We start from the raw sequence: 26,316 nt of genomic DNA on the forward strand, positions 1-26,316 counted from the left end.
TCTGAAGATGGATTGCAAAAACAATGCACAACAAGGTAACTGTCAAACACCATTTTGAGAAAGTTGTTAAAATTAAATATCACTACCTTAAACCACAAGAATTTATCACTGAGAAATCTAAAGCAGTGCAAGGAGCTGCTAAAAGCTAAAAGGTATACTAGTTTTGAAATTATCCCCTAAATGTCTTGAATTTTAGGCACGTGAGATATGATTTGCTGGTTGCAGTCCCTGAAATATAGTAATTCAGGGGTTGTCAACCAAGGGTACATGTACCCCTGGGGGTACCTGAGAAGGCCCTAGAGGATACATGTGGCCAGGCTGGGGAAGAGTGCCGTTACCCCACGCCGCTGCCTCCCAGGAGCAGGGCTGGGCGGGGGGGGAGGGGCAAGGGTAGTGGCACCCCTCTGTGGGCCACACAGGTGCCACCCAGCCGGAGAGACACTGGGGGGGAGCTCACATGTGGCAGTTGCCACTGCTGCCTACCCCCCCACACTGCCCCTCCCGCCACATCCAGCTGTCTGGAGTACACTTATTAAAAAAGGTTGAAAACCCCTGTAGTAGTTCATAGTTGTAATCCTGGAGTTCATTCCATTGAGGACAGACAATCAAGCATGGACATGAAAACTGATGTATTTAACCTTAGGCACATCTACACATGTCATTAATGCACAGCAATAAACTGTGGAGCTTATTGCTCTGCAGTTTATAGTTCCCAGGAAGCTTCCAGGTGCACGGTTTACATGTGTGCCCAGACTGCCGCACATTGAACAAGTTGCAGCAGCGCTGGCTGGCAGGGATCCTAGGGGTCAGCCTGCCAACTTGGGGCTGCTCTGACCTGACTCAGTGTGCTGCAGAGGGGCTGGCTGAGCCACAAGGGTGCTTCAGTGTGGGGTTAGCCAGGAGGCAGCCCCTGCACTGAAGCATCCTCATGCTTCAGCCAGCCAGCTCAGCATCTACACATACATTACACTACACATGGAAGAACACCAGAGTAGGGTAGTACTTGTATTTACTGTAGTGTGTAGACATCGAGATGCTTACTGTGCAGTTAACGTCACCTGCACAGTAGATGTGTCAGATAGACATGCCCCCTAGTTTGTCAAGTAGCTTACTGTTCTGTCATGTGCCCAGACAACAACTCTTGAGTTGGGTAGTAAGGGAATGAAGGCAAAGAACTGGCCATCTGTTGTCCTCTTCCTCACAATGGAGGTAAAATTCTGGGAGTTGTACTGTTCCTTCCAAAGCTAAGATCACACTTCAAATGTTGATAAGGAGGAAAGGTGTCACTTTAACTTACTGCCCTGTGAAGTTGAATAATGGCTGTGATGATCTGGGTTTTTTTTTAACATCTGAAACAATTTCCTTTTTTTAGTATTCCTCCTTATATTTGCAGTGCCTTTTTTCACTTGAAAGGGTGTCAAGGTCTAAGTAATTAGTGGCTACACTGAATACTACTATTGACTTATTGTCTGCATTTACCTTAGGGGCTTGGAAGCACATTGTATTTTAAATTATTTGAATGAAGACTTTGCTTGAATAATGGCTGCAAGGTGGGGCCCAGACTTTGTATGGGAAATAACTATAAAGGGCAATTTGAAGAATGTATTTAGGCCTGGGTCATTTTTTAATAGTTACTTCATCAAAATATTCACGTGGAGTCAACTTTTCAGCACATTGCCCCAGGGTCCTTAGGAAGGTGTTTAGGCTGCCTGTATAGTGCATGGTCAGAGTTAGGGGCTCCAAAGTATGATTCACAATAATCATAATGTAAACTGGGAAGATTAACCTAGACATAGTCAATATGAGAATGCTGGAAGAGAGAGTTGTGTGAAAGCCTTCTTCTGTAACTTGGAACTACAGCTGTTCTTTCAGAAACAGCAGAGTTCATCCTTCTTCAACATACAGACAGAGAGGAGTGATTCACTCCCTCTCCACAATCACTTTCTTGGTTCAATTACTAGAAAAATTGCCAAGGCTGTGGGAGAGTTCAATTACTTTCTCTCTCTGAGATGGTATAGCCCCATGTCTTCTACTTCTTAGGAGAGTTCCCTAACCCCTATACTGTGGTTTTTCTGAGGAGAGAGAATACTCCACCACTCCTGTTGACATTGTGATTATCTTCAGAAAGGAATGCAAAATTCTTTAGTCAGGAAACATTCAGCAAGAGAGACTGAGTATTACTCTGTTGCCTAGTGGCTAGAGTACTTACCTGCAGGGGGAGACCTAGCTTCCAGCCTCCTTTCCAACAGCTCTATATATTTTATTTGATGTCTTTTTTCAAGTTAGGTATATAAACAGGTATGGGAGCAAGGACTAGAAATTCATGTTTTTCCTTATCCAGGTAAGTGGCTAAAGCTCTAGAATTCAGAATCATTCATGTATACATGCTCGCTCTCTCTCTCAATTGAATTTAACTTAAGATATGCATCACTCAGTTGAGCAAAACATGGGACATGTCTACACATTCAATGAATGTGCTTTAGTTAATATAAATTAAATCTAACACCTGCATTGTGAGGTACTAGAAAAATGTGCATTAGCCTATTTTAATGCACATTAGCTAAATAGCATGTTTTTTTTGGTGATGCTTTAATGTATATTAAAATAGGCTAATGCACATTAAAGAACATGTGTAGATGCACCTATTGGTGCTACGAGTAGCGAAATGGAACTGGTATTCAGATTTAGTGCTTTCTTGTAATCATATATCCAGTTTGGATACAAAATAGTCATCTCATCCCATAGCTAACATTTCAGAGAGAGATGACAAACAGGATTTTGGATTGCTCCTTTATAATGTTGGAGTCCCTTGAATGAGGTGTATACATTAAAGTGAGTGATTCTCAACTGAGCTGCTGCAGCATCCTGGAGTGTCATGATATCCTTCTAACAGTGTCATGGAGTGCAAAGAGAAAATCACTTATGCCTCCCCCAGCCTGCCATGGACAAGTGGTGCCTAGCACAGGCAGCAACATTCCCGCAGGCCTATGGGTGGGATTGGAGTTAGTCTCTAGAAAGGAAAGAGTGTGGCTTTTGCAGGACAGGAACACCCCCCATATCTGTTCCATGGGGGATCAGGGAGGGCAGAGGGCTGAAGCAGAAGTCCCGATACACAGGAATTCAGCCTAAGTTGGAGCATGGGGTTGGGGTTGTTGCCTGGCATTGCCCTAGCATAGGAGGTACACCAGATCATACTAATGTACCCTAGCAGTTCCATGTTGGCCACCCTGTGCAACAAGTGCCATGCTCTGGGGTGGGCAGGCAGGTGAGCAAACATGGGACTACAGGGCAACGCTTTTCCAACCAGATTCTCCCCTCATTCCTCCCCTGTTTCCAGAGCTGGCAGGAGAGGCTCCATGATCTGATCATTGGCGTACAAGTCCCTGGAAGAGTAGCTGTGGTAGTTAGGGCCTTACTCACCCCCTCAGGTACCAGGGGTTAGGAGGAATCAGACAATGGAAAGAGTTAGGCCTGGTGGGGTCCTGCCCCTGTCACCCTCATCTGGCACCAGCCTCTATATTTGTAGTAGTCACAGCCACAACCTTCCACTTCCTGCAGGGACAGCTTTATGGGCCTAATGGCCCTCCTCCAAACTCCTCAACTTGCCCTGATGAGCAGCTCCTTACTGCACCCAGCACCATCCCACTGTTCCCTGCCTACCAGCCTTGGATTTAATGACTGGCTCCTACTAATCCCCAGTGACCTTCTAAGTATTCCCTGGCCCAGGAGCCCCTGCCCTAAAAGTAGTTGTCTCCTTCCTTCCTTCTTGGTGCTGTACAAGCCAAAGAACCATTAAACACTTGAGCCCAGGGTGCCAACCTGATAGCTAACTGTCACCAGTCATATGCTCATTTCCCCTTAGTACTCTAAACTGCCACTTCTTACCGACCTTTCCTAAACTGGATACCCATTAGCTGTTTCATAGTTTCATAGTTTCATAGTAGCTAGAGTCGGAAGGGACCTAGGTAGATCATCTAGTCCGACCCCCTGCCTTGGCAGGAAAGAGCACCGGGGTCAGATGACCCCGGCAAGGTGCTCATCTAACTTCCTTTTAAAAATCCCCAGGCTAGGAGCCTGCACCACTTCCCCTGGAAGCTGGTTCCAGGCCCTAGCCGCCCTGACTGTGAAGTAGCGCCTCCTAATATCTAATCTAAACCTACCCTCCGCCAGCTTGTGACCGTTATTCCTGGTCACTCCTGGCAGCGCACGGGGGAACAGGGACTCCCCCAATACCTGCTGATCCCCCCTGACCAGTTTGTAGCAGGCCACAAGGTCCCCCCTTAACCTTCTCTTGTGGAGGCTAAACAGGTTCAGGTCCCGTAGCCTCTCCTCATAAGGCCTGCCCTGCTGACCCCTGATCATACGAGTGGCCCTCCTCTGAACTCTTTCCATATCGTCCACGTCCCTCTTGAAGTGTGGCGCCCAGAACTGGACGCAGTACTCCAGCTGCGGCCTGACCAGTGCCGCATAGAGGGGGAGGATCACCTCCCTGGACCTGCTCGAGATGCATCTGTGGATGCATGACAGGGTACGGTTGGCCTTCTTGACTGCCTCCCCACACTGCCGGCCCATGTTCATCGTGGAGTCAATGACGACTCCAAGATCCTTTTCCGTCTCGTGCTGGCAAGAGGGGAGTTCCCCAACCTGTAAGTGTGGTGCCGGTTCTTCCTCCCCATGTGCAACACCTTGCACTTATCAGTGTTAAACCCCATCCTATTCTCATCCGCCCACCGTTGCAACCTGTCAAGGTCAGCTTGTAGCCTATTGCACCCTTCTAGTGCACCCACATCCCCCCACATCTTAGTGTCATCAGCAAACTTGAACAGGGTGCTTTCTACCCCGTCATCCAAGTCACTGATGAAGATGTTGAACAGTGCGGGCCCGAGGACCGAGCCCTGCGGAACCCCACTGCCCACGTCCTTCCAGGTCGAGAAGAACCCATCCACTACCACCCTCTGGGTGCGGCCCTCCAACCAGTTGGTGACCCATTTGACCGTGTGGGCATCGACACCACAGTCTCCCAGCTTTTTGATGAGGACAGGGTGAGAGACAGTGTCGAAAGCCTTCCGGAAGTCCAGAAAGACTACATCCACAGCAACCCCTGCGTCTAATGATTTGGTGACCTGATCGTAAAAGGCCACCAGGTTGGTCTGACAAGACCTGCCACTGATGAACCCATGTTGGTTGCCCCTGAGCATACATTCCCCCGCAAGGCCCTCCTGGATGTGTGCCAGGATAATTTTTTCAAAGAGCTTACCCGGGATTGAGGTAAGACTAACTGGCCTGTAATTTCCCAGGTCCTCTTTTTTTCCCTTTTTGAAGATAGGGACCACATTGGCCCTCTTCCAGTCCTCCGGCACCTCGCCAGAGCACCACGAGTGCTCATAGAGCCGCGCCAGGGGACCCGCAATGACCTCGGCCAGTTCCTGTAGAACCCTAGGGTGAAGATCGTCCGGACCAGCGGACTTGAACACGTCCAGCCTCTCCAGAAGTACCCTAACTAACTCCTCGCTAACCCCTGGCCCAGGCGTGTCTCTCCCGGGGCCCGAGGGGGGCCCAGCAGGGAGGTGGCTGAACTGGTCCCTACTTAGGAAGACAGAGGCAAAGAAATCGTTAAATATGTTAGCTTTATCATCTGACGTGATGACTAAGTTGCCCATCGTGTCCTGCAGGGGCCCCACATTACCCGGGACCCTCTTTTTACCCCCTATGTATTTGAAGAAGGACTTCTTATTGTCCTTAATCCGGGAAGCTAGTCCTATCTCCATCTCTGCCTTGGCCCTCCTGACTGCCCCCCTACATCCTCGGGCGACTGTAACATAGTCCTTCTTGGTGATGACCCCATCCCTCCATTGGGTATATGCCTCCCTTTTAGCAAGGAGACATTCCCTGATGCTCTTAGTGAGCCATGGGGGTTTATGTGCCCTCCTGCTCCCTTTGACCCTTGTTGGGATTACCTCCCTTTGGTCATGGAGGATCGTCTCCTTAAGGAGCAACCACTCCCCTTCGACATCTGATTCCCTTCCCCTCTGGGTCCTCAGCGCTTCCCCAACGATCCTCCTTAGCTTGTTGAAGTCAGCCCTCCTAAAGTCTAGGGCTGTTGCCTTGCTGCAGCCCTTTGCCACCTTACGCTGGATGGTGAATTCCAGCAAGCGATGATCACTGTCTCCCAGGTGGCCCATCACCCGCAGCCCCCTCACCAGGTCATCACCCGTGGCCAGCACCAGGTCCAACAAGGCGTCTCCCCTGGTGGGACTGTGCACCTCCTGGGTTAGATGGAGGTCCTGCACTCTGGCTAAGAACCGACGTGAGCGATCAGACTTGGCTGACTGCTCCTCCCAGCAGATGTCTGGGAAGTTCAGGTCCCCCATGATGACCACATCCTTAGCCCTCACTGCCTCTGTGAGCTGACCTAAGAATTCCTGGTCGAGCTCTTCTCCCTGGTTGGGAGGTCTATAGTAGACTCCCACCGTTAAGTCTCTCTCCCCTGGACTGCCTTTTACTCTAACCCAGAGCACCTCAGAGTGCCCCCCCTCTACCCCCTTGCTAATTAACAAGGAAGTATATTCCTCCTTGATGTAGAGTGCTACTCCTCCACCTTTCCTTCCTATCCTGTCCCTCCTGTACAGCCTATAGCCCTTGACACTCACCGCCCAGTCATGCGATGAGTCCCACCACGTTTCTGTGATCCGACCTTTCCTAAACTGGATACCCATTAGCTGTTTAGCTACCTCTTCTACTTAAATATACTCCACTCAAACCCCAAGGCTAACCTCCACCTCTGTCTTCTCAACTAGCCTCTCCAGGTAACAAGGACTTATACTTGAGACCTTCTCTCAAACACTTCATTTGTTGCCTATTGCAGAGATACATTCTTGAAACTTTATTTTATACAAATTAAAGTTAAAGAAAAACCGTAGGGGCTGTTGTTTCTCCATACCTTTTCCTGGCTTTTGTAAGAAGCTTAGGACCAGCTTTCCCAGGATCAGCCCCTGTCGATAGCTCTTTTGAAAGTCTGGCCACCTATATTATTGAGTGATTCTCAACCAGGGTGCCATAAAATCCTTCTAAGGAAGCCACAGCATTTGAAGAGCTAATCAGTGTGATAAATGAATCTGTTTTTGAAATGAGGTGCTGGTAAATTCAGAAAAGTTATGGAGGGGTTTCTTGAGTCTAAAGAGGCTAAGAACCCCTGATGTAGACAAAGGTATTTCTTTCTCCCTTTTTCTCTCTTTGGTTGCAATATTTATGGCAGCAAGCTAGCAGATATCCTTGGCTTTGTCAAGCTCCAAGTACTCAAAAATGTTGACATGACATGGTCACATATTCTGGTGCCCGAGGATATCTTTTTGCTTATGGTGTGGTCCACACAGCCTGGGGCTATGCTTTCTAGCCACCTCAGGCAGGCAATTTTAGGGCTTAGGTTTCATACTGCAGAGCAAGGGTACCTCATGGAGTTCCCTGGGTCAGGGCCAGACATATGGAGCTGTTGTCTCCCAGAATCAGGCCCCCAAAGATCCAGTAGTGGCAGGAGCCTGATCCCGCAGGATTGCAGCCCTAGGTTGCATTTGGACCTGCCAGTGAATTGGGTCATCTGTGCTGGAACACATCCTAGCACAGTTGATCTTGGAACCAAAAATTATGTCTGTTTGTAGCCTGAATGAAGTGCACCTTTGTGCAAGGAACAGCACAAACATCTAAGCACCATTCTTGACCTCAAAGGAAGTTGATGTGAGATTTCAATGATATATCGGTATTGTGTTGGTCCATCTTCCAAGATAAATTCAGTAGCTAGGTCTGTCTAAGAACTGAGAGTCATTTTTTTCTCATTCTTTTATTGCTGCAATTCTCCATCCTGAAACCTCTTTTTTTCCTTAGGTTTTTCTGACAGAATACACTGGGCCTCTTCTACTCTACTTGCTGTTTTACATTCGTCTCGCAAGTATATACAATGAGCAGGAGAGTACTAAGAACTTTCGCCATCCAGTAGTTCAGTAAGTGAAACTCATGTGCATGAACTAAATCAAGCAGGATGGTAAGCCACTAAGCATTCCAGCTGAATTGATGATGAGACATGGTTTTGTTTTATTCAAGGTAATACAGTTTTGTCACGTGCACATGAGTGCACACATGCATTTTGTGGTGCCTAAAAGGCATTTTAGGTGCTGCAAAATGCACCCCATGCATGCGATTTGGTTCTATGTGCTGCATATTTGCAGCTTGGAGCCAAATTTAGATACAAGAAAATTTTAGTATCAACTGTGCTGGAAAAGGTGGGGCAGTGCACATGGCAATAGCATGCCCTGCTTGAAATCAGAGCCTGGCTGGGCAGAAGAATTCTCAGGCTGCCAGTCAGGCTGTGCATGTCTGCATCGCTGCTGTTGCAGCCCTGGTTGTCCCCCAGGACTCCAAGTAAGGTTGCTGGGACTAGCCCAGGTGCTAGCCCCAGCCTTCCTACCACCCGGAGCATTTTTCCCCATGGTAAACCCACATGCAGGGGTAAGCACCATGTGTTATTTTCAAAAGACCAAGGAGTTAAACTTATAGAACAATAAAGCTTACTTATTCAGAAAGCCTTCTTAGACTACTCCTCTGCTGTTCCTTGCAGTTCCCTCCCACTGTTGCCGGGCCAATATAACAACTTATACATAACACTCTTAAAAGTATCCACACACACTAGGGCAAAAAACAGCAGCACAAATTTTTGCTGCTGCTTATTTCCCTTCAACAATTGCATGCCCCCGCTCATGGGGATACAGCCTTTGATGCTACAATCCTTCCATACCCAAAGGTTTCTGGAGTCGATCAGAATTTCAGGGTATTATTTTTTTAATGATTTCTATTATGGTGGTACCCAGAGACCATATCTAACACTAGAGTTCTAGTGTCTAGGCACTGGCATAGACATAAAGGGAGGCACTCCATACCTTGAATTATTTAAAACCTGAATATACAAGCTGGATAGAAAATAAGAGACAGAAGCAAACTAGAAAGGACTTGCTCCAAGTCATGCTTTATATCAGTGACAGATCAAAGTGTAAACACAGAACTTGGGAACTGTTCACTAGACCAGAGTGCCTTCCAGATACTAAATTAATTCTGGATCAGGTTAATAGAAGTACAAGGACAGTAGGAGATGAATGGCACTTGTCTTCAGTACAGACAATACTAGCTTCAAATGTACTCAGAAAGAGGAGGTGTTGTCAAAGGCTGAGAAGACAAAGAAGTACTTTCAAGAACCGATGATAAATGGAGGAAGAGATTTTCAGAAACATCTAATGGAGAAAATAGCAGAGTTCAGCAGTTAAGTTTCTGCTTTTAAATCTTAGAGATACGTTTGAAAATTCCACTCCCTAAAAGTGAGACTATTCACCAAAACCAAATGGGACCTAAGAGTGCTGAAGGACCTTAAGAATTAAGCTACAGACCTTCTAACAAAATACATTAAATCACTTTGAAAAATAGGCCACTACATCAACAGATTATTGAGAGGCAAAGGTACCTATATTAAATAAAATATCTGGAAATTACAGAAACTTAATGAAGTTAATGCCCAAATGTGATAAACTGACTGAGACAGCATGACAAATAATGAAGTTCAAAAGATTGTGATGTGAAAGTGGGCAAACAGCTTGACAAAGGAAAATTGTGCCTTAATCTATTAGAATGCCAAGAATATATAAACAAAACTAATCTGTCATAATTTATTGCGACTTCTTAAATCTTTGAAAAACTTCTTCAAAAATGCTATGAAGGAAACTAAGTAGTCATGCAGTGAGAGACAGAGAGTGGCTAAGAATCAGACAGGCCGATTTTTGAGAGACACAGAGGGGACTGAAATTTTCAATAACTAGTCAGATTTAATTTCTTCTGAATTTTACATTTGTGTTCCCCATGTTGGGCCCAGCAGGGGAGTTTATATAAACAGGAGAATAAAATGAAATATTATTACTGCCATTTCACAGATGGGGAAACTTCAGCAGAAAGAATTTGAATGCATTGGCAGAGCTGTGAATAAGACCCCAGAATAATTTCACAGCTCCCACTCTGCTGCCATGAGACAACCTTTCCACCCTGAGTTGTATATTTAATAGGAAATAATATTTTGAATAGAACTGAGGAGCCAAAAATATCCCTGCATTATTTGGGCGGTAAAATATGAGAAGTCTTCCTGATTTTTTTTAAAGGAGTTTTTTGGCATCCCTGTTAGAAACCAAAGATTTTTTTTTTAAATTCTTAATGAGAATGAAAGTGTTATTCAGCCTTGTGTAAAACCATTAATTAGCTGATTTTTCTGAACTCCCCATTTCTCTGATTTAATTACTTCAAAATTGTTTAATCTTTGACTTTTATTGAGCATCTTGTATGGTAGCCAAAGTATTTGAAACTCTACACACTGAAAATCACTTTTCATTTATGTCTCATAATTGGCTTTCGATGAGATAGGCACTGCTAGTTCAGTAAATATAACCAAGATAAAATGCCACCATGAATCACACTTGACATTTGTTTTTTAAACCCAGTCTTTATGAGCTGCAGCTCATTCTTTGAAGCAAATCAGGAGTACTGGTTATTGTTTCATAATTGTCTTCAAAAGAGAATCAGTATAATAAATTCTACAACAATTACCTCATTCCATTGTAACTCAGAACAAAAAAGCCATAACAGTGGATTAACTTTGCAACAAAATCACATTTTGACTCTGCAAGGAAATGAAATACAGACTACTTGTGTGTTGCTACTGTAGTTACTAAAGGACAAGCAAACCATTCAGAAGCTATTCAGAATGTTCTCAAATGTCAGATACATCCTACGAGAGCATTAAAAAAACCTGAAGAGGTGGGATACATCTGTGCAAAATGTAGTGGACATTCGCCTGTACACACAGCTGTACTTTTTTAATGTACCATCAAGCTGTGTACTACACTGAGCTTGATGAATCCTTTTTAAATTCAAGGCTAATAAAAGTTATTTGCTTCCACTATAAATGGATGTGACTTTATAAAACACTGTAAAAAATATTCTATTAATCTCTGGATTTAGATGTTTCAACTAAGGCAAAGATTAAGGCCAGAGATTTCATCTTGATTCTCCAGTTCAGTAATATTGCTCTTTATTTTTTTCTGTAGCAATGAACTGTGATATATCAGAAAATATGGTTTGGAAACAAAAAGCAGACAGAAAAAACAACATTTCATATTCCTTATTTCTTTTCTCATTGTTTATTCCAGTTTGGCCTGCTTCTGTCATTGTATACATTATATCAGAAATCTTCTGGAGACGTTATTTGTTCACAAGTTTTCCGGAGGGCATACTCCTCTGAAAAATATGATTAAGGTGACAATTATATTTATCATTTTTATGTAATAGAGAGAAATTCTTCATGTTAAAGGGACCTTGGAAGAAATAAAAAAGGAAAAAGATTTCTTTGCTAGGTCTGGTAATTATGTTCAGTTCACAATATAAATACATTTAAAGACCCAAGGCCAGCTCTTCCAATGAAGTAGACCAAGGTGCATCCAATAGCTTCCACCGAGCTGGGTCACTTTTGATTTATGCCACCTGAGGAGCTGACCTTCAGTGCCCCATAATGTTTTTCAGACTGAATGGTGTTTGTTGTTTTGCTATTACAATGCAAGGAATAGAATACATGCATGGTACCAGTGATAAATATACCCTTGCCCTGAAAAGAGACATCCTTTTCCTGAAAAGCTTAAAATCTAAATTAAAAAAAAGGACTTTTATCCTTATTTTAGAACTGGCTGGAGGATGGAGGAGAGGGTGTGGGGGAGACAGTGGTAGGGAGAGAGGGATCTGCCTTAAGTCACGTAAAATTACATTGGTAGAACCAGAATCAAGGTCTCCTAAGTCTTAGTCAAATACCATAAGTGTGTATCCTTCAGTTCCACATGCTTCATTATTAACCAATTTCTATCCACATGGAACAAGTAATAAAGATCTTACATTTCAAGCCATTCATCTAGGTTTAGGATTTTCATGAACAAAGAATATAACTATATATAGGTGAGCCTAGTATAAAAGGGTTCATTTAACTCTCTGCTAAGCATTTTAATTTAATTCTTATTTTGGATTTAACTATGAGTTTATTTTTAAGAGACTCATATTAAGATTTTTTGTTTTTTAAATCAATGAATCATTGAATAATAGCACTGTAGTCATCTTGTCTCAGAACACAACTAGAAAAATGCATATGAAGTTGTAATTTGTACTGACTTTCAATTTTTCTACCTAAAATGTATCCCTATCTATTCCAGGGATGTGCCTTTTACTGGGGATTCACTTCTTGGATTGCTTACTACATCAACCATCCACGATACACTCCACCAAGTATGTATAAATACAACATAAAACTGACATTGTTCTTAATTTTTTTTTTTTAGTCTAAACTTGCTTGCGAATCAGTTGGAGTTCAGACCTTGACTTCAGTGGGCACATAATCAGATCATTAGCATGCCCAAAGATTAGGCTTACATTTACTTGTCAGGAGAAAGATTAATATAAGTGTCACAATCCATCTACATCTTCAAACATATGTCACTGTTTAATGCCATTTAATCATGACAGAGTTTTGTAAATATGAAATATTAGCCAATTGAAGGAAACAGAAAGATCAATGCATTATACTAATCTCTGCAATATGTTTCCACTAAAAATGCACAGGGGAACTAGAGCTGGCTGAATTTTTTTTTTAATAACAAATTTTTCTATGATAGAGAAAAATCCTTTTTATGAAAGCTAAACTTTATGTCAAACTGATAACACTTGGTTAGGTATTTTCAACAAAAATGTAGAAATAAAGCAAATGGAGATTTTTTCTTCTCTTTTGCCCATTCAGCCTTGATCATGATTGTGTTTTTTCTTATTGTGAAACATGGTTACAAAAGTGTTCTTTATTTGTAGATTGTTTTTTTTTTTTAATCTTTTCAGTCACTGGGCACTTTATTTTTGCTAAATTCTTTCTTTTATGTTGCTGTATATTTCTTTCCCCATTTCATTTTGCTAGCACACTATCATTGCATTTGTCATTTCTTTTCTTTGTTAATCCTTTCCTCTGAGTTTTGGGAGGATCCAGGAATTATGCTGCCAGTCATGATAACTAAGTGGATTTTTCTGGTAGAATAAAGTTTCCCAAAATGCACCTTTTACTTAAAAAATGAATTTTGTTTAACATTGATCTGTTTCTCAAAATGTCACTAAATTGGTATGCAAACGGGAAGCAATGATTTAAATTGCTTTATCAGACCCAGGTTCAGCCCTTAGAAGTCTGAGTCATTAAGTCAGTAGGTCCTGAATACACTGTCTATTTGCTGGGGTGCTCTTCCCACTAAATGGAATGTGATCATCAAATTCTGAGGCCAGAAATCTTGTCTCTTCCTCTAAGCTTTGAAGTGGACAGCATCTCCATAAAAGGCCTGAGAAATGAGGCTTGTAGGATTTCAGGGGCACAGCTTTGACAAGGAAGACAGTTAACTGGAAAAATAGCACACAGAAATAAACTCATTGAGCAGAGTTGGCAAGGGCATTTGGTTAACAACCACAGGGTATGCCTACACGTGTTATTAATTCTTAGTAGGTTTACTGTGCAGTAAAAATACTGCTCAGTAGGCCAACCAAGTGAGCATATCTACACATACTCCCTCTTGGAGCAGATTTCCTCTGCAAGAGAGCAGCTTGGAGAAGCTGCTGTACCCTCCTGTAGCAGTCAGGGAGAGCTTCAGACTCCCTCTGGATGTTAGCCCAGGGGCTGACAGGGAGCATGGGGCCAGGGGACAGCTGTCCTGGACCCATACACATCAGGAAGGGTTCTGATATGAATGAGGTGGAAGAGGTGCTGCTGTAGAGCTATCCCACCCCATGCACATGGGGAAAAGCCTTGTGCCCAGCAGGGCTTCCCCAGAGAGCCTGGGGCTGGGAGCAACATGTCCAGTTCTGGGGACAGGTCCCAGCCAGCTCCCGGGTGGGCAAGGTACTCTTTTGGTGCAGGCAGATCCTATCCCTGGCTCTGTGATTGGAGCAGTGGAGCTGGGGCTGAGAGATTGCTCCCTGCCCCAGGAAGGTGCCTGCTGCTGGGGCGGCCTCTGAATTTGGAGCCCAGGCCAAAACAGTGTCCCCTTGCTCTAGCAGCAGGCAGCTCCTGGCCCTGGCTCCGTGCAGCTCCAACTGCAGAGCTGGGACCAGGAGCTGCCTGCTGCTGGGGCAGGGGAACATTGTCCCACCCCAGGCTCCCACTCAGAGCCTGACTCAGCAGCAGCAGGTAGGTCCCAGGGGAGGGGATTGTTTTCCTGTTGCCTGGTGCCTGGGATGACTGGGGATGGATTTTCTCCCGGTTTGTCGTCTATACATGGACTACTGCAGTCACTACTGCATGGTTAATTTGCAGGTAGCAAATTAACTCTGCAGTTAAGTAATTAACTGTCCAGTAAGTGTTTACATATGTAGACAGACACTTTACCACACAGTCACTTAGTCAATTGCACGGTAAAGTGTCTTGTGTAGACATGCCCACAGGGTCACTAATTGCAGCTATGTGGATCACCCTGGGGAGATGCTGTAGCATCCTGCTGTTCAGACAAAGGAGAAGCAAAAAGACATGGTTTTGGGAACGCAGGCAGGATAGGAAAAGAAGATTTGAAACAATGAAGGGGAAAGCTGTGGGAGTACTGGGACCCTCTTAGATGTCCATGGTACAGCAAAAGCTGTGTTAACCGGCACTTTATTAGCCGGAAAACTCTATTAGCCAGCATCCAAGGAACGCCGCAAAAGTGAAACTGGAAGTGCCACTTCTGGGGGACTTCCTGTTTTGCCACTGTGAGCTGAGTTTTTCTTTGCCCCTTTTTTGGTCCATGGCCCAAGGCAAAGCAGCCTACATGGGGCAAAGCAGTCTGTGCAGGGTCCCCTTCCCTGTTCCCCGGCACACTGACACTGGGGAGTACACCAGACAGTGCACATTTGATTAACAGGAATATTTGATTAATCAGCATCCCCCATTCCCGGGGGATGCCGGATAACAGAGCTTTTACTGTGCTGTACTATACTGATGTCTTGAAAAAGAAGTGAAGCAGAGGGGAGGTTATAGAAGTGGTCAGGCTGAGTGGCAGATAATGGTATTCTCTGATGTTCTGTTGCTTAAAAATAGACAGGCTGTACTTTAATATCTACAAATGAAAACACTATATCAGAACTAGTTAATGGTTTTATTTAACTATCATCAAAGAGTACTGTAATTTACCAGAAAACATTTAGTAGTTGCTCTCTATACATAACATGTAGTATAGTTCTCCTTCTTCATAAGTGGAGTATAAGTGGTTCTGACCTTCTGTCCCAGGGTAAATTACGCAAAATTTTGCACAGATTAAAATTTATCTTAATTTTATTTTATTCTATTTTCTAGCATATGGCAACAGACAAGTTATGTTTGCTGCCCTCGCTTTCCTGGTATGTATAGAAATAGGTATTAAAGATGATTGTTCTATAAAAAGGCTTATTATTTGTCAAGATTACTGCTGTGCAAGTGAACCTTAGTGCTGAATCCCTGAGGCATATCATTAGTCCTATTGATGCCAATAGGTCTTTTGTCATTTCTACGGCAGGAACTATCCTAGTGTGTTTGTGCACAATACCTAGTTATTGATGCCCTGCATCCTACATGACATCTTTTTGCATTATTTCACCATCATGACATCTTTTTGCATTATATCAGCATCATCATTCTTATTCAGATTTCAAGAAAAAGTTTAAGGTTTAGGTAAATAAATATAATAATTCTTCAAATGCAAAGGTAAACATATTTTGAAAGTATATCCCAAAAGGACTTTTAATCATGTTGTGTATCCTAAATAGCATGTCTATTAGCACTTGGCAGTAGTTAAAAAAAGAATACGCAGGTGCTGCAATGAATGAAGAGTAGTCAAGAGTTACTTTTCAAGTTTACTCCTTTTGTTGTATGGAAGGGGTACCACCTTTCTGATACTCACAGAGTCTATACTTGTACCAAGTGGAGCTATCTCAGTGCAACTGCTTCAGCAAATCAGAAAAAAAGGTCAAAACTACATTTTTACTCAAAAAGAAAAAAAAAAAGATGACTGTGTCACCATTGTTATTTTCATGGCCTGTCATTATCGGATCCCATGAATGGCTAAAAGTACTAAAAAATGGTCTTACTGCTCACAGCTTCCAGGTCTCATGAACCTCTTTGCTACACTCTACATGATCTGGAAAATCTAGGAATTGTTGGCCATCCAATATGTAAACACTCCCAAAATTCAGATCCTTAGGGGGCCCAATTCAGGAAAATGTTCTGTTCATATTATTTTCATGATAATGAAATATAGATATAAATCAGCTCTAATTTTAAGTAAGGACAGTATTTGTTTTATGCTTATTAACTCTATTAACATAGGGCCAGTCCAAGAGCACTCATGGACAACTTGGTGTTCTGTTACCAGATGTATATATGACTATACACTCGGACTGAGTATGCACACTGGCAGAGTATGAGAAACTGCTTGCCTGGCAAGCTGGTGAATACAGCTTCCAGATCCTTGCTGTAGCCAGCGGGGCCTGAACCCAGGTTTTACAGACAAACTTCCCAGTCTAGTGCTTTAACTTCCATGCAACAGGTTAGGTATTATACAGGCCACCCTCTGACACTCCTTTTGAAGCTGAGCCAACCGCCTCCTGCACTGGAAAAAATGGATGGAAGGCAGTACACAGGGGCAAGCTTCAGTTTCACTGGGCACATCCCCATGAGCACATACGTGCATTTCCTAAGGGACAAATAGCAGCAGCACATATAATAGCAGCAGGTAGGGTAGAGGAAGCTGGGACCAGCACCTGTGCTGTCCCCAGGAGCCTTACCTAGGGTCCTGGGGGTCTCATGGGGCTACAACAACAGCAATCTGGGCATGTGGAGTCTGGCCAGCAGCCGGGGTGTGGCTGGGGCTGGTCAGGCTCCAGTTTCAGGTGGCACACACTGCTGCCGTGTGCACTGCACCACTTTTTTTGGCCCCCTTTTTTTTTTTGGCACCTAAATTTGCTTCCACACTGAAATTATGCAGCACAGTAAACAGATTAACATGTGCCATTTGCTTTTTGTGATGCCTCAGAAGGCTTTGAGGTACCACAAATTGCATATTCCCATTTGTGGGGATGCAGCCCCTGGGAGCAAGGGCCTCAACTAGATACAGGGCCCCTTTCTTAACAGGTTAGTGGTCACCTTACTTGGCCACCCACCTTCCAGCTTGTTCTTTCCTCCAGGCCTCACATATTCAGGAAGCCAGCATCTAAAAGAGTGCTAGAAGAGGGCCTAGGTAATGGTTGACCTGTGGGCCTGGTGGTTACAATACTATGCCATGCATTCAAAGAGACCAAATTCAAACCCTCTCTGGTTGATGGAGGCTGAAACCCTAAGTAATCTGGCTTTCCTACCCGCTGAACTAATGTGGGGGAAAGATGGGAGATCTCACTAATCATGGACTTTGATCAATTATACTTTGGGGCAACTAAGGCTGCTATGCTTGAACAATGGCTAATATACATCCCTGGTTATGTATGCAGCCAACTGGCATGCCCAGTCTGCACATGTATGTAGTTGTCTGTGCACAGGGTTACACATCCAGGAACAGAATTTCTACTTGCACATAAGTGCTGAAGGCATTGTGTATACACTGTTAAAAGCAACCCCTTAGATGTCCAGGAAAGAAATAAAATGTTAGCCACAGTGATTAAAAAATTCTACCTGAAACTGAGATGTTATTGTGGTACGTTGTGTGGAAACACCTAGTGAGAGACAGTCCGTACCCTGAGGAGTTTATAAATTATGTTACAAACCACCCCCCTCAAAAAAAAAATGGAGGCAGGGAAGTAGAGAGGAAATGGCCCAACAAGTTAAGAGTAGCATGGGACTAAAAGCTGGATCTCCTGAATACCAGTTCATTGGTTTGTCCAGTGAAACTACAGTGAGTACAGGAGGCATAATGGCCCAGAATGAGACATCAGCTAGCTCCTATTCCTGCTTCTGCTAATGAAAATGCTTATGTCCAGATAGAAAAATGATGGTGAATCCTGAAACTTTTTTTTTGAAAATTCATTAAATCAATTTATTCCTGAGCATCCCAAAACTGTATCTCTTGTATTCTCCTGTTAGCTAATGGGATTCCATAGACACTTGCTTCAGCCACCAAAGGTGCAGTCCTCGTCCTCTTGTTGTCCATGTGAGCTTTTGCCACTTACTTCATTAGATCCTGGATTTAACCCCAGATTGTTTCCAGATGAAGGGTTTTCTAGATTTCTTGAGTTCTCATGATTGGTTTGGAATAAAATCCTTTGGAGTACCTTAATATTTAAACAAAATATTTTTGTTCTTTTCAATGAAGTTGTTTTGTATTATTTGAAATACATAACAGCGTGTTTTAAAATGTTTTGCAGATATGTGAAGCTGGAAATCATTTTATCAATGTAGCTTTAGCTCATCAAAATCACTCAGGTTTGTCCTTTTCTTTTCCTCACTGCCTGATTCAAACAGAATTGCATGTGACCTATCAATCTTTTCTTATATATAATAATTTATATGCCTGTGACCAGAAAATAAAGAAAGATGAATGAGGTACCATGTTATCATTACAGGATCTTCTAATTAACTGTGATGACAAAGAAATACTAGAAACACTGTTGCTTGCTGTTTCAAAGCATGTAGAAAATTTGTCTTAATTATAAAGGAACAACATTCAGCTATAGATTCAAGTGTTTTAAAATATTCCTTCAATTGACAATGAAGGATTTAGTTTTAATGTTGTTTTAACAAGTACTTAAATAATTTGCATGTATATCTGTGCATGTGTTGTTAAAGCATTCTCCAAAGCTCTTTCATAAGAACATTTTACCTGGGAATAGGACTAATAGCTGCACCATTTTTCTAGAAAGTAAAATCTATTCCTTCATCATCATATTTTCAATTGTAGGTTCCTGTTCCAGAAAACATTTATGTACATACTGAAATCAGTCTCTACTCAAGAAAGCAGTTAGTCATATGGTTAAGATTAAACAGGTGCTTAAGTACTTTCCTGAATGGGGAACATGCTGTGCAGTAGAAGCAACCAACAAGCTTATTTATTTACAGACACAACATCATTTATAAATATCATCACAGTGTGGACAGAGTTATTACCATTGTGAGAGCCTGCTAGGTTGCATTTTAGAACTAGCAATATTATTATTATAGAACAAAAATATCAAGTTCTGCAATATGACATTTCTTATTATTATTTTAAGTATCACCATAAGACACTTTCTTTTTGAATATTGACTATTTTCCTGGAAAATTCTGCCTGCATTTATATGCTAGGGGAATTGTTCTTTTAATAAAGCTATGACTTTCAAATGGGGGCTAAGTTACTAGTCATCCAGTTTCTATTGACTTTCCGAAGCTCTCCCAAACACTGTTCTTCTTGGAAGGCCATCCATGCATACCTGGCAGGCCTGTTCAGCTTCATAATACCAATATTTGCAATGTACCAGTTGTGGGGTTATATCCAATAGCAATTACAGGTATTAGTCCCGCTGGTTCTTCCAAGGAAGAGAGAAGTCCAATGTTGGGAACATTCCTCTGTGTATGATTGAAATTAATATGTGAAACTCATGCATCTCTGTGCCATAGGACTTGGGAGATGTTACACTTAAGGTGTGATTAACCAGTTAACGAAATCTTAAATAGTAACCTGACCACATGTTAAGGTGAGTAATGGCATGATAAAATGGGAAACAAACCACAAAATTATTCCACAAAATGTGTAACAGTTTCATGGCTGTTTTCCATCATGCCTTAAACTGAACTGATGGCAGGGTAGGCCTGCCAGGCAGTCTGATGCCAGCTGCATAACAGAGCTTGGTTGACAGCACCCTCTGTGCACACAGGCTGACAGCCATGCAGTGCATGTAGATGTATCCCACTGTTTTCTGGGTGCTGAGTCAAGGGAATTCATCAGCTGGGTCTTGACACATCCCTGCCACAGGGAACCTAGGATGGGGAGAAGTTCCCTGATCCCCAGGTCCCCATGTGCCAGACCTTTAAAAACTGTAGCTGCAGTGCAGCTGCTCATATGATTTTCTGACTTGCCCAGCTCATGGTTATCAGGTGAGGTTTTCCAGCAACCCAGGGCCCAGGGCTCTGGGAGCCAGCTGGAGACTCCAGCATGGTCTCTGGGCTAAGACCAACAATTGGTTGATCTGCCTTGGGATACTACTGAAGTCTTGAACTAACTCTATGGCGGTTCCAAGGTTGAGATTGACAATCAGCTGATTGTCAGTCCCAGGCCCATGTCTTTGGCCTTTAACTTGCTTGTGCAGGGGGAGCCTGGAATCCTGATCCTGAATCTGTACTAGCAAGGAGTAATAGCCTGATTTGGATCTGATCCCTAATCCCAAAATTGTGCCTCCTGCCATACATAGGAGGTATGGCAAGAGGTGCAATAGTTGAGATTGGGGAACAGATCTCATTGCACCATTAAGTGAATGGGTATTACAGGCCTTGCAGGTGCTTTTTACCTGAGAATGTGAGTCTGTTGGAACCCTTGTTAGAGAGCTATAACTCTTAAGTTTAAGTTGTAGAGTTCAATGCTTTCAATCCCAGAGTAGAGCCAAGCAGAAAGTTTTTTTTTTTTCCACCCCACAAACTGTTTTCTAGTCTGCACTAGGACAAAAACAAGATCTTTAAAAAAAATAAATAAAAGGATAAAGACAATCCTGCCATTAGAACCAGGCAGCTAGACTGTGGAAGACAACAGAGCTTCAAGTCTGGTCTGAATCAGGACGTGCAAGGTCTTACTCCTGTGTCTTCCATATAACAGCCTAACACCAAAGCTACCAGCTATCCTGGGTTGGACTGGTTCTGAGCCTCGGACCAGAACTTCAGTCCTGGTCATGAGAAGCCTTTTCTTTCAAAACTAGCACATGTTTCCAAGGAATTTTTTGGTCATTATGGGGGCGTCCAGATGAGTGCACATGTACTTGTCCTAGGGAAGGACCCATGCACACATGGTCTGCTGCACAGCAAGTTTCAGCAGTGGTGATCTGGCAACAGGGAACCTGGCTGGCAGCTGGAATGTGGCTCTGGCTGTCCAGGCTCTGGTTTCAGGTCTAAGGGCTCTGGATCTTCTGGTGTCAACCCTCCCTTTCCTTGCTTCCCACCCCCCGCATATTAGCAGTGCAAGCAATGCCTACATGTGCGGTGTATGCAGTGTGTTGCTATGCAGATGGGTTCACAGTGCTGCATACTGCACGTGCATTCTCATCTGGATGAGCTCTCTAAGTCTGTATTTTGTGAAAATAAAAGTTTTTTCAGAAAAAATTGTGATCAGCCAGCTGCACTCTGGAGGTGTATTGTGGCTCAGTTAAAATGGTGAATGCCATCACAATAAGGCTGTGTTATCTTATGATGTCTTCCATAATAAAATTGTTTTGAGTGGGTTTTTTTCCTTCTTTTTTCCAATAGGAAATAAATCCTATTTTCCAAGCCCAACCTACAACCCTTTCACATGGCTGTTTGCATTGGTTTCCTGTCCCAACTATACATATGAGGTATGCAACTAACTTCTACATGAAGGTAAAGGATGGACTGGTCACATCCCAAGTTAGGATGCCATGTTTGAAACCTCGCTCATAGCAAACTTTTCATATGAGTGTACTCTGGACACTTTAGCTTATTTCTTACAACACAATCTTCTCTATAAATTCTCAAGCACCTCTGCTTCACTGCCTTGCCTTCATAACATGCTGCAACTTGCCCATCCCTCATACTGAGCTATTCATCCCTTCTCTCCCATACAGACTTTTCCCAGTGATTGTCATATACATAGTGCTCTACCTTGCAGATGATTTTTTTCAACCCCACCTGAAGTATTGAAGAGCTACTTTTTAGGCAGCTACACATTCCATTACAACTCCACTTCAGTGCCATTACACTCTAGCCCTGTTACAGTTGGAGATATTAGGAGCTGAGTGCTTTTGAAAACCCTTTTCTTTATTCCCTCATAGCATTCATTTAACATTTCTTTCTTTGTAACAGATTGGGTCTTGGATTAGCTTCACAGTGATGACACAAACACTGCCAGGTAAGTTTAAAACAGTCATGGAAGTCAGTTAGATATGAACATTACTTGTGCAGGTGAATTTTATAAAATCTGTTGTTTCCCCAAATAATAGTATATGGTTTATCATTCCTTTTACAATCACTCAGAAGTTAGACTCATAAATCTTTTTGATCTGCCTATCTGTATCTCAGACACCTAAATTACCCAATCAGGGCCTGAACACAATGCACATTTAAGTCCAAGGGGGAATCTTGAATCATTTATATGGCCACAGTATCAGGTACTTAACACAAGAATGTTAGATCCCAATCATCCTTCCCAGAATGGAGCATATTAGTCCTGTTAATGAGGTTTTTGCTATATTTAATTGGTGAGAGCATACCTAACTTTAAAAATATGAGTACTTCCAGTGAGGTCCATGGGTTGCATTTTATTTTTTTTCTGAGCTCCTAAGCTGTTATTTTTTTGTTACTTGAATATCTATAAGATTTCTATTCCTGCATGTGTACCCCGCACATGTAAATGACTAAAGATGCATAGTAGCAGCCATACCCCCATACATGTGCTCTTTGCATCTGCTATTCTTTTGTCTTGGTAGCTTGCTGTAACAGGAGGCTTCCTCGGTGCCAGTCTACCAATGACCTTCCCACCTGTTTCTGGGCCAACCACCAACTCCTTATCTGCCACGCCGTGATGATATATAATTATGTTATTAATTAGGCGGGAGGCTGCCCATTTCTTGCCCCTATGCCAGGGGCTGCTATCTGAGGCTCCATTCCTCCGCTACTCTGCAGCCCAAGCCTCACAGATGGCATCCATAGTTTTTAACCTCACAGGCCCCACACTGGGCCCTACAATCCTCCCCTATACGGACCCCAACCAGATCCCTGCTATCAGGTGGCCTACTCCACCTTCATTTGGGGTTGTATAGCTCCCTGAACTCTTTCTGCTCTCGGGTGTGGCCCCCACCCTGGGACCTTTGGCCACACAGGCCCTGGCCTCACCTTGAAGACCAGTTGGAAACCCCAGGCCCTCCGCTCTGGGCATCCCTCATGGTGGGCCCCTGGCCCTTTTGTCTGTTCTGGTCCTGGCCACAGCATAGCCCACTCTCTAACTTGGGTCCACCTTCTTGGCCTACCATGGGGTAACCCACCCGGTTGTGGAAGCTAGGGTTATTAAGGCCCTTATGTGCCTTTCACTGGGGTGGTAACTGGACTATCAATTCCTGGGGGCTCCCACACCACTGAGAGCCCCACCAGGACACCCACTCCCAGCAGGGTGCAGTTTTAGGTCATGCCCGGGACCAGGAACGTTGTTCAAACCATCCCCTTAAGCTCTTGCCCTTCCAGGATGTTGCATTCAGCCTTGCAGCCAGGTGATCTTTTTGCCAGCAGTGAACTTCTCTATTTTTATGGGCAGCCAGATATCTAAAATGGCCACCACAATCAAGCACCTGCTGAGTGCTTGGCTCAGCCCTTAAAGTGACAGACACCAACAGTGCCCTGCCACACTCACAAACATGATACTGAAGGCCATGGGTTCTAGACCATCCCTGTAGCCACGGTGGATTTGAATTCCCGCCCCCTTTTTTTTTTTTGGCTTCCTAGCCTGGTACTCTAACCTACATACCACACCATAGCTTAGGCATTGGTAATGACCTTCTTCAGAATTCCTTTTGAAGTTAAGCCACTAAGGAGTCCCTGGGGAAAAAAAAAAGGATGGAAAGTGGAAGCTTTTACCTCACTAGAGCAACAGTTTCAGCAAGAACCCAGTGCTGCCTCCCTTCAAAGTTAGTACTGTCTTCATGAAGGCACACACATTCTGTTCCATACCTCCCGGCTTCACATAATGCCTCCATATCTCCCTCTTGTAGCTGTCCAGCCAAGTGGCTGGAGGTTGGAGCTCTCCTGGTGGTCACAGGGCCAAGTGGCAGGGCTGCAGGATCTTGTGAATAATTTTAGTGACAAATCTCTGCATGTGTAGACACCTGCCAAAAATCACTTAGGTCATTTATACACATACTTTTTTTATCCCACAACACTCCAGAGAACCTCTACTTGAGAGCAGACTCAATTAATCGAGTCTGCTTTGCAAGCGAGCTGAGGCAAGCTGTGCTGTGCCACATGCAGTTGTATAAGCAGCAAAATGCATGTTAGCTCACAGAAAATGGTGGCAGTGCCCTTTTGAACTAAAGCATCTCCAATATGTTTTAGTTCAAAAGCACACCACCACCATTTTCTCAGTTATGACATAGATTCTGCTGCTTATACAGCTGCATGCATCGCAGCGCTGGATGTTTTTCAAAGTGCACTGCAGCACTTAAATGTGTAAGAAAGCCATTAATGTGCATTAAATGCACGTGTAGCCATGCACTGCATCTCTGATTAAAGTGCCTAAAGGGAAGGATTTAAGATTTGCACCTGCCTTTTGTGTCTTCCTTTTGGCTAACCCTAGGCAGATTCCTATCCAGCAAACTTGATACTGAGGAGGCCATTTTAAGAAGCCCAGCTCTCCCCTTGTATTGTAAATGGAGTCTAGAAACAAGCACAGTGTTCTGGATTCTACTCTGATGGGCAGGCACTTGCAAGTTAAGCATTGCAATACGTACAATATATATTGCATGTGGACACACAAGCAACACAATCTGTTGTTTTCTTTTCCTTTGTAGTTGGTGTTTTTGCTTTCCTGATGGTCATCCAGATGTCTTTGTGGGCCCAGAAAAAACACAAGATGTACCTGAAGAAATGTAATACCTATACATACAGGAAAACAGCCATGATTCCATTCATCCTCTAAGCTCTTTATGCATCAGAAGCCTATATGCACTGTTTGATATCTGACTCTGAGAGTAAATGAGCCATTTCCTTTAGTAAAGAGGTGTAAGGCAAGAATGATTGGGTATTTTCTTCAGATAATTAACAGATGCAAATGGGATGCTCTTTATTAAGTGAAAAGAATATGGCTCTGAATCCTTGCTTTGTGTCAGAAGATATGATTTAATTAGATTTTGTGTAATGGAGCTCATTAGGAAGAGAATAGAAAATCCTTCTTCTTAATAGTGGGCCAGATCTTCAACTAGTTTAATTGGGCTTAGCTCTATTTAAAATCAGTGGAACACTGCTGATCTATACTAGATAAGAATCTGTTTATTTTATGTTCACTGTCAAACATTGACCAGATTTTCAGTGTTGCATTGTTGATTCACAGCTTTTATTCTGTTAAACACTGCACAGAAGTAGTGAGAGTTGTATAAATCCCTCTAAAAAGTATCATGGAGGAATCTGGACTTATACAGCATTAATACAGTTAGAATGGCTTCACATTTTTCTTTGACTGAATCTATTACTGACAGAAAGTTGTACAATTCAAATGGGTTTAAATTGAGCACTATAGAGAAATCTGACTTTTTTCTAGGATGCAGCCTACTAATTCAGGAAGGGAAATGGTTTCTATGAGATCTCAGTTTTGTTTCTTGCTTTGCTAATGATTTGCCATGGGGACTTGGAAACGTACCTTAACTCAGATTGTAGACATCTCTCATGGAGTTAGGATGATACCAAGTATATTTTGATATAGCTTTTGTAATGTAGATCCTATTCCAAGATGATTACTCTGTTCTTACTTTGCTGTTCTTTCTAAAAGAAAAGTACTGGTCTTCTTCAAATAGCTGAAAACTCTATATAACATGATTTGCAAATTGGCTGCATCATTTGCACAAATAAATATATTTCTTAGCAGCAAGACTTGCTTGGATTGTAGTATCATTTGACAACAAAAAGGGTTAGGGTTGCTTCCACAAGCATTAGCACTCTAAACTCCACTTCTCCTTCAAGTACTTGTCTGCATGAATGTTCTGTGGTGGGTGCAGATGTGCCACAGGCATTTGAGCTTGGAGACACTTTCAGCCCCATTGGCACATGAACACTACCTTTTCTCCACATCTTCAATATGGACATAAACACTTCCTGTTCTTCAGTTCCTCTCATTTCCCTTGGCTTAAGATGGATCTTCTACTGTTTGTTTCAGAATAGGGATTAGCCTAGCACCATCTTTTCAAAATCACTATTTTTAACTATTTTTGGTCTCTTGATTATTTAATTTTTTTTTTTCAGGCATTGGTGTAAGATCACCCAATACAAGATTTTTCCCAGACACAATCTCCTTTCAGGTTCACTCCAAGTATTTACCCAGGGTCACAGAATTTCACTTT

General features: G+C 43.0%; 1 protein-coding gene across 2 annotated transcripts in view; it reads left to right on the plus strand.

Annotated features, from left to right (window-relative positions):
• Nucleotides 1–25,847, plus strand: part of TECRL (trans-2,3-enoyl-CoA reductase like) — a 181,512-nt gene extending 155,665 nt beyond the window's left edge. For both annotated transcript variants that reach the window (XM_090034751.1, XM_090034750.1), the window contains exons 5-12: nt 7,879–7,994; nt 11,232–11,337; nt 12,276–12,348; nt 15,413–15,456; nt 18,448–18,505; nt 21,509–21,594; nt 22,082–22,127; nt 24,775–25,847. In XM_090034751.1, the coding sequence (XP_089890877.1) occupies nt 7,879–7,994; nt 11,232–11,337; nt 12,276–12,348; nt 15,413–15,456; nt 18,448–18,505; nt 21,509–21,594; nt 22,082–22,127; nt 24,775–24,902 (657 nt within the window). In that variant the 3' untranslated portion in view covers nt 24,903–25,847. The remainder of the gene's footprint in view (nt 1–7,878; nt 7,995–11,231; nt 11,338–12,275; nt 12,349–15,412; nt 15,457–18,447; nt 18,506–21,508; nt 21,595–22,081; nt 22,128–24,774) is intronic.
• Nucleotides 25,848–26,316: the final 469 nt, after the last annotated feature.

The sequence above is a fragment of the Crocodylus siamensis genome, chromosome 2 (assembly GCF_052110815.1).
Source record: "Crocodylus siamensis isolate JL-2025a chromosome 2, ASM5211081v1, whole genome shotgun sequence".
In the NCBI taxonomy this organism is placed as follows: Eukaryota; Metazoa; Chordata; order Crocodylia; family Crocodylidae; genus Crocodylus; species Crocodylus siamensis.